This window comes from Cavenderia fasciculata (genome assembly GCF_000203815.1).
Source record: "Cavenderia fasciculata unplaced genomic scaffold Scf_ET2XIPL01CNAVH-3, whole genome shotgun sequence".
NCBI classification, from domain to species: Eukaryota; Evosea; class Eumycetozoa; order Acytosteliales; family Cavenderiaceae; genus Cavenderia; species Cavenderia fasciculata.
This window is the reverse complement of record NW_004457723.1, coordinates 497813-516025: the sequence shown is the minus strand read 5'-3', so window position 1 is coordinate 516025 and position 18213 is coordinate 497813. Positions and strand designations below refer to the sequence as shown.

The 18213-nt window shown below is 34.8% G+C and overlaps 7 protein-coding genes across 7 annotated transcripts; 1 reads left to right on the top strand and 6 right to left on the bottom strand.

Moving 5' to 3' along the window:
• Nucleotides 1-148: 148 nt before the first annotated feature.
• DFA_07049 (uncharacterized protein) lies at nucleotides 149-1933 on the bottom strand (the record flags this gene model as incomplete). The annotated part of the gene is made up of 6 exons (XM_004366867.1): nucleotides 149-254; nucleotides 358-433; nucleotides 474-1219; nucleotides 1247-1395; nucleotides 1493-1809; nucleotides 1909-1933. 6 exons carry the CDS (start codon nucleotides 1931-1933, stop codon nucleotides 149-151), a joined length of 1419 nt encoding a protein of 472 aa, XP_004366924.1.
• Nucleotides 1934-2395: 462 nt separating this feature from the next.
• Nucleotides 2396-3652, bottom strand: gpaH (G-protein subunit alpha 8; the record flags this gene model as incomplete). Its single annotated transcript, XM_004366866.1, has 3 exons — nucleotides 2396-2813; nucleotides 2893-3275; nucleotides 3359-3652. 3 exons carry the CDS (start codon nucleotides 3650-3652, stop codon nucleotides 2396-2398), a joined length of 1095 nt encoding a protein of 364 aa, XP_004366923.1.
• A 3364-nt stretch (nucleotides 3653-7016) lies between these two features.
• Nucleotides 7017-9761, top strand: DFA_07047 (uncharacterized protein; the record flags this gene model as incomplete). Its single annotated transcript, XM_004366865.1, has 3 exons — nucleotides 7017-8799; nucleotides 9064-9105; nucleotides 9409-9761. 3 exons carry the CDS (start codon nucleotides 7017-7019, stop codon nucleotides 9759-9761), a joined length of 2178 nt encoding a protein of 725 aa, XP_004366922.1.
• Nucleotides 9762-9881: 120 nt separating this feature from the next.
• Nucleotides 9882-11493, bottom strand: cwc2 (pre-mRNA-splicing factor cwc2; the record flags this gene model as incomplete). Its single annotated transcript, XM_004366864.1, has 3 exons — nucleotides 9882-10423; nucleotides 10499-10906; nucleotides 10980-11493. The coding sequence occupies 3 exons, from the start codon at nucleotides 11491-11493 to the stop codon at nucleotides 9882-9884; spliced, it is 1464 nt and encodes a 487-aa protein (XP_004366921.1).
• Nucleotides 11494-12446: 953 nt separating this feature from the next.
• DFA_07045 (uncharacterized protein) lies at nucleotides 12447-14402 on the bottom strand (the record flags this gene model as incomplete). Its single annotated transcript, XM_004366863.1, has 2 exons — nucleotides 12447-12454; nucleotides 12560-14402. 2 exons carry the CDS (start codon nucleotides 14400-14402, stop codon nucleotides 12447-12449), a joined length of 1851 nt encoding a protein of 616 aa, XP_004366920.1.
• Nucleotides 14403-14610: 208 nt separating this feature from the next.
• DFA_07044 (uncharacterized protein) lies at nucleotides 14611-15243 on the bottom strand (the record flags this gene model as incomplete). The annotated part of the gene is made up of 2 exons (XM_004366862.1): nucleotides 14611-14673; nucleotides 15130-15243. The coding sequence occupies 2 exons, from the start codon at nucleotides 15241-15243 to the stop codon at nucleotides 14611-14613; spliced, it is 177 nt and encodes a 58-aa protein (XP_004366919.1).
• A 135-nt stretch (nucleotides 15244-15378) lies between these two features.
• On the bottom strand, nucleotides 15379-18116 carry DFA_07043 (Putative nuclease; the record flags this gene model as incomplete). Its single annotated transcript, XM_004366861.1, has 4 exons — nucleotides 15379-15425; nucleotides 15998-16455; nucleotides 16681-17116; nucleotides 17189-18116. 4 exons carry the CDS (start codon nucleotides 18114-18116, stop codon nucleotides 15379-15381), a joined length of 1869 nt encoding a protein of 622 aa, XP_004366918.1.
• Between the last annotated feature and the right edge of the window lie 97 nt (nucleotides 18117-18213).

Sequence of the window (18213 nt, the reverse complement as noted above, 5' to 3'; positions counted from 1 at the left end):
TTAATAATGATAATGATGGACAGATTCAAACACAGAGTTTTTGGTTTTTTTTTTTTTATTTTAAAAAAGGACGTTTTTTTTGTTTGGATGAAAATTGATTGATCGATTTTGTTAATCAATATTGATTATATATTTACATGGATCATTATTATTCATGAACTTGTTCTTCTTCTTCCTCTTCATCATCTTCAACAGGTGATCGTATTTGATATTCTGAAATGAGGTCTCTTACATTTTCCAATGATTCTTCAAATCTATTTGTTTTAAAAAAAAGAAAAAAAAAATAGATGGAGATTTGATTTAGTGTGGAGGGGTCGGGGGTCAAGCACAAAGTAGTTGACTGACTATAAAACATACTCTAATCCATCCATTCCTTGACTAATGTACCAAGATGTGAATGCTCTTCTTCTATACATTGATTCATATCTCGATGCTATTATTTCAACCAATTGGTGGTTTCGATATTGACATACTATTTGCTAAAATAATTCCACTTGGTTCATTATTTTCAAAATATTCAAAATTATTTTGATTATTATTATTATTATTTTGATTAAAAGTTGAAGTTGATGATGATGATGATGATGTAGTTGGAATATTACAAATAAAAGATTTAAAACAATCTGGAATAAAATCCAAAGAATGTAATGATTCTAGTTTGGACAATGATTCATCAATATCCTTTTGTGAAAATAATCCTTGTTGTTGTTGTTTATAAATAAATGATGCACCAATATATTTACCAAGTGGATCTGGTTTTAACATGAAATTATTCCCATTAAAGAAATCTGAATTTATATCATGTACTTGGACCACATCCACCTCCTCTGATGACTGTTTTTGAGGTTGTTGATCGATTAAACCAGAGACCAAAAAATGCATTCTTGGGTATGGTACCATATTCATATACATCTTGTCCATTGATTGACTATGATGATGATGATGTCGATTAGAAGATCCTCCTCCTTCTCCTCCCCCGGGGAATCTAAAACTCCAAGTAGATGCATTGATAGCAGGTCCAATAAAACTATTTAGTTGGTTATGAGAAATCTCCTTTTTAGTGTCACCACCACCCAGGTACTTTTGTTGTTTCAATCTATCACAAAGTATAGAGTCATCATATAGAGTAGTAATATCAGCACTCTCAATCAGATGATGTAGAGTAAGTACTTGATTGTAAGGTGATACTATTTCGGCCGATGAATCAGTTGGTAATACACTATGTGTAAATATTGCTTTTAGGTACCTATCTCTAAGTTTTTTAGCAACCAATGATCCCAATCCAGCACCAGTACCACCAGAAATCGAATGAATGATTTGAAATCCTTGTATTGAATCACACATTTCTACTTCTTTATCAACTAATGTCATTATATCTTCAATTACCTCTTCTCCCTATAGAATGAATAAATACATGTATCGGTCAACAACAACAACATTGTATATATATATTGTTTTTGTATTGTTTTTGTATTGTTTTTGTTGTACATACATCAACATAGAAACCAGAAGCCCAATTATTACGAGAAACATCAGATTTAGAGTATACATAATTTGAAGTAAACAATGATCCCAAAGGTCCACTTCGTAGTGTATTGATTGATCCAGGTGAAAAGTCTACAAATATAGATCTTGGTCTAAAAGTTTGATTCTTGTCTTGATTGAACAGTACATCTGTACCATAGAGTTGTGCTTTTGAAATGGTTGTTGTATCTTGTGATTGATCGTGTATACCATCACTATCAATTCCATGATCTGTCAATACACTACTCCAAAACTTTTCACCAAGTTTTATTCCACAATTACCAACTAAAGTATCAAAAAAAAAAAGAATCAATTAGTATATAAAAGTAACTTAAACATAGCAAGATATTAATATCTTTCCTTTTCTTTTGTTAGGTTACATACTACATAATGTTACAATTTCTCTCATTTCTATAGATTAGATTGTTGTTTCGCTAAAGCACATATAATCTCTCTCTCTTTCTGGTTGTCACACGAGTTTATATTGTTCAAAATTCAATGGGTCCATAAATATAGAAATAAAATAGATTTGCAAAGTAGATTTTTTTTAAATCCACAAAATATACTTTTATTGATTAAAATGCATGTGGATGATTGATTTGGTTACATCTCATCAATGATAAAAGTAAAGTTAATTTGGAGGGGGGTTTGGATTGGATTGGATTGGATTTGATTGTATTGTTTGTTCAGGTTTCTTTGTTGTTGTTGTTGTTGTTTGATGTTTGGTTATTCTTCATTATAGATTATGAATGAATTTTAAAAATTATATATATTATATACATTGGAGATCATTTGAAATTGTTGTTGTTGTTGTTTGGTTGTTTGGGTTGGTTGGATTAAATTAATTTTGTTTTGGGTTATTATAATATTATTATTTAGAAGGAGATGATGTATTCTTTTTCTTTATATCTCTAGTAGCTTTTAATAGAATCTTTTTGTTTTCTTCGAGTAGTTCGTTCTTGACTTCATCCCAAGTAAATTTAATATCTTTTTTGTATCTAGCTGCAATGTAACTGGTGTGAAGTGTTTTGTTGGAGGTTTGGATCTTTGATTGGAATTGATTCTTGATATATTCGAGTGCTACTTTGGTGTCTGCACCACCCTTGTACTCGGGGAAGCATTTACTGAGGTCGGTCTTTTGAATCATCTGTTCAAACAAATCCTTCTTGTTCAACATTAAAAAGGTTGGTGTCTCAGCAAATATTGGGTTATTACAAATCTGTCCAAACAATGTCAGTGATTCTTGCATTCTATTTTGTGTTGGATCTTCAAACATTACTTGGTCATATCTAAAAAAACAATGGGAAAAATAATATTAATATAAATATTTTCTATTCTCTTATTTTCTTATATTCTTTTTATATTTACCCAGCTAAATTAACAACAAATAATAAAGCTTTAACATCATCAAAACAATGTATCCATTTTTTACGTTCGTTTCTTTGTCCTCCCACATCGACCACTCTAAAATGAACTGGACCTTCGTCAAACTCGGTGACTGATATACCAGTGGTTCTAACACGTGTCATTATACAATCCTCTTCGGTGGGTCTAAAATCATCCTCTAAAAATCTTTGAATGTTTTCAAAGTAGTATGGTGTAGCATCCAAAAACCAAAATTCCGATCGACGTTCCCAAACACTTTGAATATCCTGGTCTTTCCACAACTCTTCAATATCCAATCCAATACTAACTGGCATTTGTTTTGTATCTTGTTCAAATTGGAATGATCTAACTGTATTTGCTCTTTTCTAAAAAGTTTAAAAAATAAGGTTAATCAAACTATATAGTCTACTATTTTTACTCTCTCTCCCTCTCTCTCTCTCTTATTTACCTTTGTTTCTGGATTTGATAATTCTATATTTAAAGTTTCACCAGCTTCTAATAAAACTTGCATACACAAGACAGTGTTTTTATGAATATTTGCTGCGTAGCTTTGTAGTTCGGCATCGTCGACCGTGATTTTATAGATTGATTTTAATTGTTTGACGACTGTTGATTTTCCAGATTCTCCTGCTCCCAACAGTAATACTCTAAAATCCAACATTGCATCTTTGCCTGCTTGTCTTAGATATGTATCAACTTGGTTATTTTGTTCATTTTGTTCTTTTGATACTGTGCATCCCATTTTTCCGTATAATATTATATATATTCTTTGTAATATAATATTCTATTATTCTAATCTATCTATAAATAAATAATTTAAATTTAATATCTTCCTTTTTTTTTTGCTTTTTGGGAAAAAAAAAAAAAGTATTAATATTACATATAATAATAAATAATAATAATAATAATAATAAAAGGGATAGGTGGTGATGAAAAATATGGACGATTCCTCGTAATATGTATGACGGAATTATTATTATTATTATTATTATTATTTAATCAGTAGTGATAATCAATCAATCATATCAATCAATCAATCAGAAGGTTTGTGATTTATGTGTTTATGTGTTTATGTGTTGTGTGAGTGCGTGCGAGTTGTACAAATAAATATTATTATACACACAGATAGATAGATAGATAGATTGATGACGATTAAATGTTAAGAGGGGCGTATAATAATAATAATATTAATATTTTTGAAAAAGGGTAGAGAGAGAAAAAGAAATAAAAAAAATAAAGAGTTGTGATCAATCAATCAACTCTCTAAAAATGCTAATAAAAGTAGAGTAGTAAAGAGTAGATGACGTCCTTCTTTACTCCTTACTTTACTTGGTGGGTGGGTAAGTAATTAATTAATTAAATCACAGAAACCATCCATCCATCCCTCCGTCCTTCCGTCTGTCCATCCATCCTTCCAATTCCAATCTCTGTTTTAAAAACAAAGGGTAGGGTGTTTTGGTATCCAAAAGTGATCCCTTTCCAAAAAATACCCTTTTGTTGACAATAGATTTGTTTTATAATCACTCCTCCTACTAAACACGGCAAGAACGGACGGATATCCAGTCTTATCGAATATCCATCCACTCCTACCTAAACTATCTATTGAAAAGTGTAATATTGTAACTTGTTCTAAATCAAAAAGACATATCTAATCTGTCTGTCTTTTTGTTTGTTTGTTTGTTTTGGTGAAACGACAAAAAAGATAGATACTTTTGTTGCAATTCACAAACTAATATTTTTTGGTTTGATCTATTTGTGTATGTGTCAAAATACAAAATGACAATAATATTTCTCTAAATACTCTATTTTCTTTTTTCTTTTTCCAACTAGAAATAATAAACTATTATTATTGATTAATACTATACTATTGTACTCGCTCTCCTCCTCTTTTCTCTTTTGTTTGGGTGGATATGTGATTGAACAATTGTTGTTGTTGTTGTTATTATTGATGTCGTCGATAATTGATCAGTGTTGTGTTTTGTTGCTTTGCTGTTGTTATTATTATCTTCCTTTTTCTTTTTTTAATTTATTATTATTTTTTGAATCACTCTCTCTCTCTCTCTCTCTCTTTGTTGAGTTGTAGGGAGGGAGATGGATGGATGGATGGATGGATGGATGGATGGATGGTTATTCCGTTTGAGCCAAACCAATAATTAAATTAAAATGTGTGTGACAGATACAGTGGTAGTGGTGAATGGTGTATTTGGGTGCGGCGGTCTGTGTGTATATGTGTTGTGAGAGTAGAGAGTGAGTGAGTGTGTGAGCGCTATAAACCATCGCCAAGCTCTCATTTGCACCCAGCCATCTATCAATCCGATCAACCAATGTGGTATGATCAAACTACTCACACACTCACTCTCTCTACTCTATTATTGTTTAGCGACTTTTAAGTAACAACAAACAGTTGTGTGTATTTAGGGGTGTGTAACAAAAATAACACCAACCAACATCAACAATTAATCAATGAATGGATGAAGGGATGATAAAATACGATATGAAATAAATAAATGATGATGATGATGATGATATGATCAGATCGATCAGTGTGTCGGGATGGTATGAACTGAAAGTTCTCAGAGAAGAAGTACTTCTTATCGACGACTAATCATCCCATTCATCAATCGATTAATGAATAAATCTACCTACTTGTACAATATTGTTGTTGTTTGATTGCTTGATTCTTAATTTATCTGTTTTAAATTTAGCCTAGAGTCAGTTGATCATTATAATAATAATAATAATAATAAGATCAATATATTTATGAGATGATTGTTAATTAATTAGTTAATTAATTATAACGAGCTGGTTACTACTACTACTACTTACCTACCTTAATCTTGATCTAGTTGTTTATGATTACGGTAGTATATGTATGGGGGCTGTTCTGTGCCGTTTGTTGTTGTGTTGTCTGTAGGTCGTAGTCGAGATTTTTTCTCCTCCTAAAGATTAAAACGGCTCGGTATTTTAAAATTTATAAATTTAAATAATCTTAACTTTATCTGTTATCTATATATATGTATAAAAAGTATGTGATTGTTGTATAATCAATTTAAAAAATAAAAGAAAGAGAGGGTGTGGTTCTTGAGGTGATCCCTCCTTGTTGTAATTTTTCATCTATTTTTAAATGATATGAGGGAGGGATAAACAAACCGACTCACAATCCCTCCACACCACAAGCCCAGCATTGTGCCTCCTCGTTAAATGGAATGGCGCCCAAAAATTATGTTTTTTTCGGCCTCTTTGATTTTTTTTCAAAGTATTTTGGATCAATAAGGGGCGACTGCCTTTCCGTTGAAAAATATCCAATATCAGTTCCAACCGAACCCATCACCTTTATCAATCATACATTATGTAAGCTTCGGTGATCTTAATATATTCTTTTATGAAAAGGTAATAAATAATGGGCAATCAAATGGTATCTTTTATCACCATCATCATTTTAATTTAAAATCAAATCAATGATAGAAAAGATAAGTGTATTTGATGATTATGATGATAAAAGATATTCCACAACCAGTAGTAATAATAAAAGGATAATATTACAATTGTAATTATTGCGCAACTATTTAATTTGTAAGACAATTGCAATGAACCATCTCCGCATTCGTTTTGGGGTGTGCGTATACTTTAAGGGTTAAAGGTTAATCGATCAACAAAAAAAAAATAAACAACCACAATAAAAACCATGGGTGGTCGATTGATGGCAGTCTGCCTTCAAAAAACAAACCCACCCAAATCCAAAAAAAACAACTTGCTCCTCCTCCTCTTAAATCTCTTTTTTTGTGTTCTGTGTCTCCTACCTTTCTGTAATTGACGTACATAACCACCATCATTATCATTATCATTTGTTTTTGTTTGTAATATATATTTATATATATTATATATTATATATTATATACTAGACTATATCTTCCCTTTCTTCCTCCGATCTACTTTAAACAAAAGTAAGTGTGAGAACTTGAAATAGAAATAGAAACTAGTCACATGATAGAAACTAAACCAAACTAAACTATATGACTCTTTTCTTTGTAAAACTTTAAACTCATCTAGATAGATTTAAAAGTATAGTTAGATTGATAAGAGAGAAGAAGAAGAAGAAGAGAAGGATGTTGTCAAGTAAATCAAAATCATCGTCATCATCATCTAAAAAAGATGATCATGTGAATGGATCAAATGCATCGACTGCCTCATCATCATCATCATCCCCTTCTTTATCATTGTCGTCGTCCTCATCATCATCATCGTCATCATATCCAAAGAAACAATTTGATTATTTGGGATTGGTAGTTAAAAGTCATCCTCTTACACTTAAACAAAGATGTTTTCTAGTCATTATAAACAATCTATTTAATAATCACAATAACAACAACGGTAGTAATAATAGTAATAATAATCAAAATAATAGTAGTACAACAGCTAATATATTGGAAAATCTAAGTATATTACCATTAGAATTAAAAGAGGAATTGGTTCATTTCATGTTAGAGTATCGATTGTTTAATGGAACCAAGATATCTCACTCTGAAGTATTTACTCAGAATATATTGGATACTAGATTACGGTCGATCGATTTCAGTGTCATTCGTAGCAAGATCAATCAAAACGATCCAACCAAGGAGTTGTTGCGTGCATGCCATTCATTGCAGCGTCTCAACTTTTCCTATTGTTACGAGATCAATGACAATATATTAAAGACGATCATCTCGTCGTTGAATTCAGCGTCGTCAACGTCATCGTCGTCCATGTCGCCTTCAGCGTCACTGGTCAATATATCAGATGAGGGGTCCAATGTAGACACCTTATCGTCCATCACAGCTCCCAACAAGGGTGCGGTGGGACGTGCCGGGCAACAACAACAACAATCACAACAAAAGCAATCACATCTTCAAAAACTTAAAAATAAGATCCTCAAGCGTCGAAAGGAGACGCCAAGCAAGACGGGCAGTACGGGTGTACCTTTAGAAGAGGAACGTCCACAACACCCAACCAAACAAAAGCAAAGACCTTCTCTAAGTATTTCGAGTAATAGTAATAATAATAATGGACCATCACATTCATCGTCGACCGATAAGATTACAGACACCAATTCAAACATATCGGATGAACTGAGTAGCAGTGCATCGAGTATGACGTTGTCCGAGATGCATGCGGGTGGATTATCGTTTGGTGCATCGGGTCTAGAGTATTTGTCGCTGCGACAATGCACTTCGTTTTCGTCGGACCACATGCTGCGCAAGTTGCTACGGTTGTCACCATCACTCACCTATCTCGATATATCTGGATGCTCAAAAGTGACACACAAGACAATCCAAGCCGTCACACAGCACTGTACGCGTCTTCGTACGCTATCGATCAGCAATTTGCGCGATGTGTTGACCCATGATGTGACCAGCACGTTTAACAACATGGCATGTCTGACCGCGCTAGATATATCCCAACTACCCAACATATCAAGCGACGTACTCGACAAGATCCTCACACCCAGCACCAGTGCGGCCAGCTCTGTTATGCATCTTTCGTCGCCGCGATCAGCTGGTATCTCACCTGCTGCATCTCCACGAAAAGTACCAACTTCCTCACCATTCTCCTCATCATCTACACTACAACAACAACAACTCTTACTATTCCACTACCAACAACAACTCCAACACTATCAACAACAACAACAGACTGGTGGTGCTGGATCATCTGTATCTCCACTCCCACTACAACTTTCACCTCGGTCGTTGGACGATCATGTGAGTATCAGTGGTGGTGGCAGTCCAATCAACCTACAATACCCAGCAATGATACAATCGTTGAATTTGGCACAGTCAGAGATTGAAGACGAGTCACTATCGTTGATTGGCGAGCGATGCCCGACACTGCATTCGTTGGATGTATCGTTTTGTATAAAAATCGGAGACCAGGGGTTCCAGGACCTAACAGCACTCGGACTCAACACGTTGACGCAGTTGTCAGCACGTTTGGTCAAGAGTGGTGCAGGGCTGACCGAGTTGTGTCTGCTCAACACGATGCTGCAAAAGCTAGATATTCGTCACACGCATGTCGACGAGTCCAACCTGCTCGCGCTGGCACACAAGCTGACACACCTCTACCACCTGCGCGTAGACGGCACGCACATCACCAACGACATTGTCTCTGCATTTTTAGACACGAACCAGCGCACGCTCGAGACACTCGGGCTGTCACAATGTAAAAATATCACGCCCGACATCTTTGCCGTGTTGGCACGAGGCGGCGACACGCTCCGTCACCTATTCATCTCGCATTGTCGTTTCCCTGGCGCGTCACAGACCCCACCCGCAGCGCTGGCTGGCAAGGTTGGCACATTTTTCCAGGCGACTACGCAGTTGCGCACGCTAGACATGTGCTTTACACCACTCATCAACGACGCAGTACTAGGAGAGTTGGCGCGATCCCAACGTTGTGCAGCGTCACTAGATTCTCTCTTTATTGGCGGCGGGTTCCACAATGTGCAAGCCGAATCTTTTACAGCCATTGTCAAGGCATGCCCACGCATGCGTGTCTTTTCATGTCTGTCGTCATTCCATCTCAAGGATATCACCATCCTCGAAGCACTCAAAAAATGGACACTCCTTGAAGTCATCGAGCTGACCGACTGCACATCGCTAACGTCAGCCATCATTGCTTTTGTACAACAACCCGAAAACCATATTCATCTGCACCTTCGCTTCCTCTTTTTCGGAAGTGCCATGCAAAAGGACGATATCGACGAATTTGGTATCATGTGTAAATTAGAAGGTAAAACCACTCTAGAACTTTTAGAAACTCAACAACAGGTAACTTTGGAAGATTTAATTGATCAAGGTTGGGTAAATGTAATCTAAAAAAATAAAATAAAACAAAACAAATAATAATATATATATATATAATAAAATTAATTAATTATATCAATTGTCGATTGACTCGGCAATATTCAAAATCCAAAATAATTGATCATGGATTATTTATTCCTCTTTTTTTGTTTCATCTGGTTTAGTATTATTTTCAGAGGAAACTGTAGTAGAAGTAGTCGAGGTAGTTGAAGTAGTAGAAGTAGTTGAAGTGCCATCTGTAGTAGTATCTTGATTTGTTTCAGTCGATTGTTCAGTGGTTTCAGAGGTTTCAGTGGTTTGTTCAACACCATAATAAGATTGAGAATATTGTAACATTTGTTGTTTTTGTTCATCGGTCAATGATGCATAATCATAACCATAGTATTGATAATAATTCTTTAAGTATTCGTCGTATTGTTGTTTTTGTTCCTCTGTCATGTTTGCAAGAGGATTGGATTGTTGTTGTTGTTGTTGTTGTTGTTGTTGTGGTTGTTGTTTTTGATGATTAAAAGAGTTGGGAGTATGACCATAAATATTTCCAACTCCAGCAAGTGGTTGAATATCTTCACCTTCTCCATTTTCTTGTCTTTCCTTTAATTTATGATTATATTGTCTTGCGTATGGATGCATTTCATAACTTTGACTTCCTTTATATTTATATTGAATTGTATTCTCTAGAGAAAATAAAATATTAATATATACACATATATATTTCGAGTTTCTTTTTTTGTTTTTTTTGTTTTACTTACCCATTTGTAAAAGATTTTGATCAAATTGACCATCAGTATTTGGGTATTGACCAGTCATTTGAAATTTAAGTGCAGAGTTATCATCTGGAGTCATTTCTTTGAGTCTCTTGTTTACCACTTCGGTGGCAACACGATGAAGATTTCTTTCGTCGTGTTGTTTGGCAAGTGGGTTACTATCTTCTGTTGCCCAACGAACATTGAGCAGTTCTCCATTGTCCAACTGTTGGTCAGACATTGCAATCTTTGCAAATTCAGCCGTTGAACGATACATGTATCTGACAAAGGCAATCGATTTGTTGATAATTACTCTTACATATTCAATCGTTCCCCATTCTTCAAATGATCTTCTTATCATATCTTCCAATGCAACCGCATTTTGGTTACTTTTAATACCACTTATATATAATGCTAAAAAAATAAATAAAAAAGAGAAAAAAGGTTAAATATATAGTACAATTTAATTCTTATAGTTTATACATACTTCTATTATCTCTACTAAAACTACCAACACCACCCATATCTTCTCTATCAAGTTTAAATCTTTCTCTACCAAATATGTCATATGTTAGACTGAGTTTCTTATCGTCTTCAGGTGTAGGAACACGATGTAAAAAGGTACAGTCAACACCATTTACACAACGTCCCTTTGAAAAGTGAAGACAAAAGTATGATCCCTTGCCTGCACGTGTACGACCACAATCTTTGAGTAGATTACATCTTGTTTCGCTAACATCTCTATCACGCCAATTTCTCTTTCCAACCTTCTTTCCATACCAAATATTATAGTCTTGTGAGTCTACATCATGTTCTTCGTATCTAGTATTGATATTGTTTGATTGTTTTCTTGCTGGTCTTGCCAACAATGGTTCTTGTAATGATAATATATTATTGTTAAACGATTGTGGTCTTGTTGTATCACCTGACTCTGCTACTGTATTATTAATCTTTTTAGCACCTTGACCGCTACTATTGGTAGTTTGTTTTTTAGTTGTCATTTCTTTCTTTCTTTTTAAAGAGAGATATAAAGAGATATATAAATAAAGAGACAGATAAACAATGAAAAGTGAACAGAGTAAAATGGTTCAATTTCGCTTTTTTTGCTCAAAATCTACATACTATTTTTATTTATTTATTTTTTTTTATTTTTTTTTTTAATTATACATACCCAACTTTTCCAAGGCTAGTTCAAACCATTGAATGGGTTCAATAGTTTCAATTGATCAATTGATTGGAATTATTTATTAGTGTATAATTATTCAAATCTGTATTCAGAATATATTATAATTATTAAATAATTCCAATCATGATTACTTTAGCTTTGAGCTGGAATGGCAGATATGCTTCCCTTATAATAGAATACTTGAAAATTTACTTTAAATTGTAGATGTCTTGCAACAATTCATTTTCTGTGTGTTTGTGAAATGGAAGATACCGCAATGACAACAGAGAAAATGAAAGTAACAAGTAACTGGAACGAGTTTTCTTGCTACATTCAACCCTGACATTTTGCATCTTTGCCCACCCTTTCCTTGTATTAAAGATGAAAACTATTGAAAAAGTATTAAAGAGTTTCGAGTCATTTGTGAAAGACCTATCAAGGCCTGACACTAGCATCTGCAAATAAATGGCAGCAGGTTATGCTGTAAGCTGATTGTTGTGGCTAGAGGGATGTGATGATACTGTTTGATGAATAGGAAATGTTACTTTTCAAAAAAAGGTTACTATTCAAATGGGTATGTATGACAGGTGCAACCAACGACCTCAATTCATTATACCCCATTCGGTAATTGGTACGATTGTCCCAGCTGGTTGAAGGTAAGAGATATACTCTTTGATGTTGGTATTTTAATCAAAAAGTAGTATTGCAATCTTCCTCTCTCTCTTTCAATTTCTCGAGAAGCCAACGTTTTGTTCAACTTTGTTACCTCTGATATGATTGTCGTCCTCTTTAGATATCTAGTATAAATATATATAAATAAAATAATTTACAAATAATAAAGGATATGATTGAATCAAAAGCACGTACAATTTATTAAAAAGGGGAATTGATTATTTTCATACTGATCATCCCACTTGTCATACTAATATGGAATTGTAAATAGAGTGGTTTATAGTCAAGTACACCTCTCTTTTGGGTAGACTTGTTGTTGTTGTTGTTGTTGTATTTGGGTAATCTATGTTGTTTGATGATTGCACCATTAAAAGTATCTGTTTCCGTCACTAATATGTATTCATTGTCTTCTTCTAATCGTCGAATAGAGAGACAAATAGATTCCTCAAATTGGTTGGGGAGACTGATAGATAGTCTATTAACATTGGAACAGTTTAGAATTTGGTCAATCCTGAAACTGAAAACATCTGCAGGAACGTCGATTAGGAGACTCAACTCTTTGAGATTCGATGGTAGTATGTAATGTAGTGGATTGTGTTTGGGTGAACTATCATCATTGTTGATTAAAATGGTCGGTGGAAATGAATAGACTGGATAGTCGTTGACCACACCAACACAGGTTGATGCCGATAATTCACCTGACAATGTTTGTAATGATGTTGGCATATAGATTAATGGTGACCCAATAATGACACGATCTAATTTACTTAATTTTGGAGGGAATAGAATCGGTACTGTCAAGTTAATTGATGAAGTGAGAGTAACGAGTTGGCTTGGAAATACTGCCAACTCTGGATTTGATACATGACCGTTAAGTTCTGTTACAGAGTTTGGTATGTAGTCTGGTGTGACTGGACCTGTATAATCCATCATTGACAATGTTTTGATTCCCTCAACCAATGCACCTGATGCAATACCACCTCCATTTAGAAATGTTATGTCCAGTTTCTCGAGACTTGCTGGGAAAAAGTTTGCAGGTATTATTCTAGCGCTGCATTCATCGATGATTACTTCGATGACTTTTGGAGGGAGTCTGACAGATGGTGAAAAACACTCGTATTCGAGACAGTACAATGTCTCTAGGTTGGGTGATAGAAAGTCTTGTGTCACCTGCCCCGCGACAGGGAAGAATCCTAGGTCAATAAGCTTTATCGATGTGTTTGGGACGGGGAGTTGAATATTGTCGATTGGAATACGTTGAGTGGTGTTTGATGAGATTTGTAGGCCTGTCAAATGCACAAGATTACTTAGATCGAAATTGAATACGTGTACAGGGGTTGTAAACGTGAGACGGAGGTTGGTCAGTGTGGATGGGAATTGGACGCCCAGTGGAAGGGCTACATTCGAGACAATAGTCAAGAATGTCAACAAAGATGGCCATGCCAATGTCAGAGGTGGTGGTAGAATAGGTGTGATCCGGACTACAGATATTCTATTAAACTTGATTCGAATGTTTTCAATCGTTGGAGACAATGCACACCCAGCAATATTACAGTTGGTTACAGACAGTGCCTTTAAGCATTTGGGGTCTTGTAATGTCTCTCTGATACGTTCAAAGTTCATATTACCAATTAACTTTAATTTGATGGTTGGTGGTATCCTCTTGATCTTTCCAACATACTTTGATTTAACAATGACTTTATCATACACCTTGTCAACCTTATTATTATTATTGCTTGGTGATGACAAGTAAGATGTATTGATTGTTAAAATATCTCTTTTGCGCCATTGACTAACAACGACTTGCTCTGACAATGATTGAAATAGATCACCAAAAGGTTCCATTCTTTGTTTAACCATACTCTTTTCAACACTCTTTAAAAAAGATTGAGAGACATGTTTAAATGTTATATTATTTAGATACATCGATTTGAAATCAAAGTAAAATGATTTACAAGTGAGTAAAAGACTTATGATATCCTGAATGCTGCCAATCTCATTCAATATTTGTTGAATTAGAATGTTTGATAGTCCTCCTCCTCCAGGTACTAACGATAACTCTCTACTATTCATCCTATTTTCTACTATATTTAACTAACTAACTAATATATTTAGTTGTCATTTATCTTTTATTTGATCGAGAGTGAATTTAGAAACAAATAAATCAATAAAATTGCTTTTTGATCATATATATACATACTTTTTTGTTAACAATAGTCTTGATACATTTGGATCAATTTGGAATTATTTAATAATTAAATAATTATAATATATTCTTAATTCAGATTTGAATCATTACAACTAATAAATCATTCCAAATGATGATTACTTTAACCTGATAGAACTATAGTAAAGAGAAAGCTACTTGTTGATAACGAATGCTTGAGCAATTCAAAGAGGAATCCCAAGCACTTCCAATCTGATCTTGGCCAATAACCACCCCTTTAAGCTTTTGATATGGTTGGTAGACCAAAAGGTATAATATATCTCTTTTTGATTATCTTTTCGTAAGATAGAATTTAAAATAATATTACTGCCGTACCCTGATGATCATCATTTGTTTTGTTGTCAAATTTATAAGCAATTTTTAATTATTTACACTTTTCCATCACCAATTTAAATTTATTGTCGCCTCTAATCGTCAAATAGAGAGACATGTGTGTTTAAAGAGAGCTAATATCGATAGTTTTAACTGATATTGGAACAGTTTAGAATTGGTTCGAAATACTTGTAGAGTCAAAGATTTGTAGTTTTAATTCATGATTGATTAGAATGTCAGATGGAAATGAATAGACCAAACTTTAATTTGATCATTGGTGGTATCGTCTTTATCTTTCCTTGCTCTGACATTGATCAAAATAGAACACCAAACGGCTTCACCAAACTCTTGTCTACACCCTACTCCTATTTTCATATTATCCTCTACTATTTTTTTTTCAAGTCTTGATTGATAAATTTGGGTCAATTGGGAATTATTTAATAATCAAAATATATTCTTAAATAGATTTGAATCATTACAACTAATAAATAATTCCAAATTATGATTGCTTTAAACTGATACTGGCAGTGGACTCTTAAGGACAATAAATAATCTAGCTATTAAAAAATAAATTAAAATTAGAATATGGAACATTCCATTTTATCCTGCTGTCTCGGCTTTCTAAACATCAACTGCACTACTAATAAAAAAAGTAAATAATAAAAGAAGACGAGGATCCTTGTTTGGGATAGATTGGTTTTGGTTTTTGGTTTTGGTTTTTTGTTTGTTTTGGAAAGCGACAAAGAAAAGAAACATAATTATTTATTATGAAATCCTTATTATAAGATACATATCCATATTTGTGTACTAATTGTAAACAAAACCTTGAATCATGTACTATAAACTTCTGTTTGTTGTTGTTTGCTATAGGGTTGTGTTTGGGTTGTTTGGTTGTTTTTTGATTATTATTATTGTTTGTTTTGGTTGTTTTTAAAAAAAAAGGGGGGGGAGGAGGTGATGGAAGGAAGGGAAGGGTTCTTGATGTTGTTGTGTGACATTTTGTTATTTATCATTCAGTTCTATCTCTATTTCTTTCTCTCTATTTCTATCTATCACAAATTTCCACGGTTAACCAATATTACTACTAGTCCAATAGTATTTTGAAAAGTTGAATCTTAACTTAACAAGCTTTGGACGGCCATAACATGTTGGTTGGTAGTGGAAAGAGGTGGACAATAGGGCAAGAGGGGTGAACATTTGAGAGGGGATGGGGTATTGGTGGCAACTGCAGCAGCCAATAATGGCGACAATGTAGTTGTTGTTGATACCGCCAAAGAGGTTGAACGTTGTTTGATAATAATCTCACGGACATTGATTAAGAAATCATTCCAATCCAAATCATCGCGTTGTTTGTCGATTCTCTGACGGATGGAACCATTGCCAGCAATATCACTCCAAAAGATATCAAACGAGTCTCCAAGTGGCTTTTGTAGGGCCGATGCAAAGGAGGACTCGAGGAACTTAAAGAGGCTGGGGAATCCAGAAAAGTTGTTGAGGTCAATCTTTTTCTTGATTCCAGTGGTTTCATTCTCGTAGGAACAATCGACAATGATTGGGTTGTTGGTACTCATGGTAGGATTTCCAAGACTAAATAGATGGAATTTTTGAAGATTCATCACTGACGATGACGATGATGACGATGGTGATGTCATCGACGACGATGAAGTCAAAGGAGGTAATCCGCCAAAAGGGGAAAGTAACCCAGTACTTTTGTTGTTGTTGTTGGGGAGGGTTGAGGAGGAGGGAGGTGAGGTGGGGGTCGAACATGCAGAGGTTGAGGTTAGGAGGGATGGAGAGGGGGGGATGACAGACAAGTTGTGTTGTTGCTTTTGTTTCTTGGTTGACAATGATCTTTGGTGTTCTTGTTCTACGTGATATAAGTAATCATGTGGTTGTGATTGGTGGTTGTGGTGGTGGTGGTGAGGGGAAAAGGTTTGTTGAATTGATTGAAGAGGTTGATGGTTGTTGTTGTGGTGGCTGTGGTGGTGGCTGTGATTATGATTGTGTGATGGGAATGGATTAAGGTTAGGATAATCCAAACCACCACTACTACTACCACCAATTCTTTTATGTGGGTTGGGTGTTGTCAACAATTGAGATGAGGAACTGGAATACTTTAGACTATAGTCATCTTCACTTGGTGATGTCAAAGGTGACTGGGTACTCGTTGACGAACATGGTGATCCACCATGCCCATTTTCATAATTTGATCCAAGTCTAAAACTTTCTACTGCACTACAATTCATCACTAGAAGAAAAAGCAGAGTGGTGTAAGTTAATATTTTTCCCAAGACATGAAAAATATTTTTTGTGTACTTACAATAATTTAAACCAGAATTCATAATATAATTTGATGTATGTTGTGAAGTATTATTATTATGATTGTTATTGTTATTGGATGACGATGAAGACGGAGATCTAAATTGATTGATTGATGGACTTGATCCAATATTAAATTGTTGTTGAGGAACAGAAGATGAATAATTGGATTGACGAATTTGTTGTTGTTGTTGTTGGTTGTAGGGATTAACGGAATAATGCGAAGGTGAGGTTGGGGGAGATGAAGAAGGGGAAGGACACTCGTACTTTTTAGGCAAGAGTGTGATAATGTCGTTGTGACGAATGTAAGAGAGCTTGGCACGACTGAGATTAATCTCAATGTCACGGATGGCAGTTCCAAGACGTTCGTGGTTAAGTGCTATCCATTCGCTGAGGGCGTGGTTGACGAGATCGATATGATTGAGCGCAACCAAACCATGTAACGACGAGGCTCCCGATTCATCTCCACCAGGGTAATTTGCATTGGCGCCGGCAATGACAACCGATTGTAATGGAGGTGATGGTGGTACTGTCGATGGTGGTGATGGTGAGTTTCGTGTCTGTGATGAAGACGACGATGATGATGATGGTGATGTTGTATTTGAGTTATTGTTATTGTTGTTATTTGGTTGACAAGAAACAAATTGGTAATTGGTAAGACGAGCTTTGGATTTTTCAGAGATCAAAACACGGATGCCAGAATATTTTTTGGTCAAACGGTTGAAACGTCCTCTCAGAGTGGACAGGTTGACTTGGAGCAGTGTGGCTAGTGTTCGATCGGGGAAATAAAGGGGCTCACAATCTCGGTTACAAAAATATTGTACCGAGACGGGTTCATTGGTCTTGGCCTGTACTATTTCATAGTCCATCACCATCAAATTATTAACCTCGTTGATAATTTGTTGTTGTAATTTTTGTTGGTCCGTCATCTTGAAAGAAAAAAAAAGAGCGGGCGAGATAAATAATTATGATATATGCTATAAATTAAAAGAGGAAGGGGAGAGGAGAAGAGGGGAAGAGGGGAGG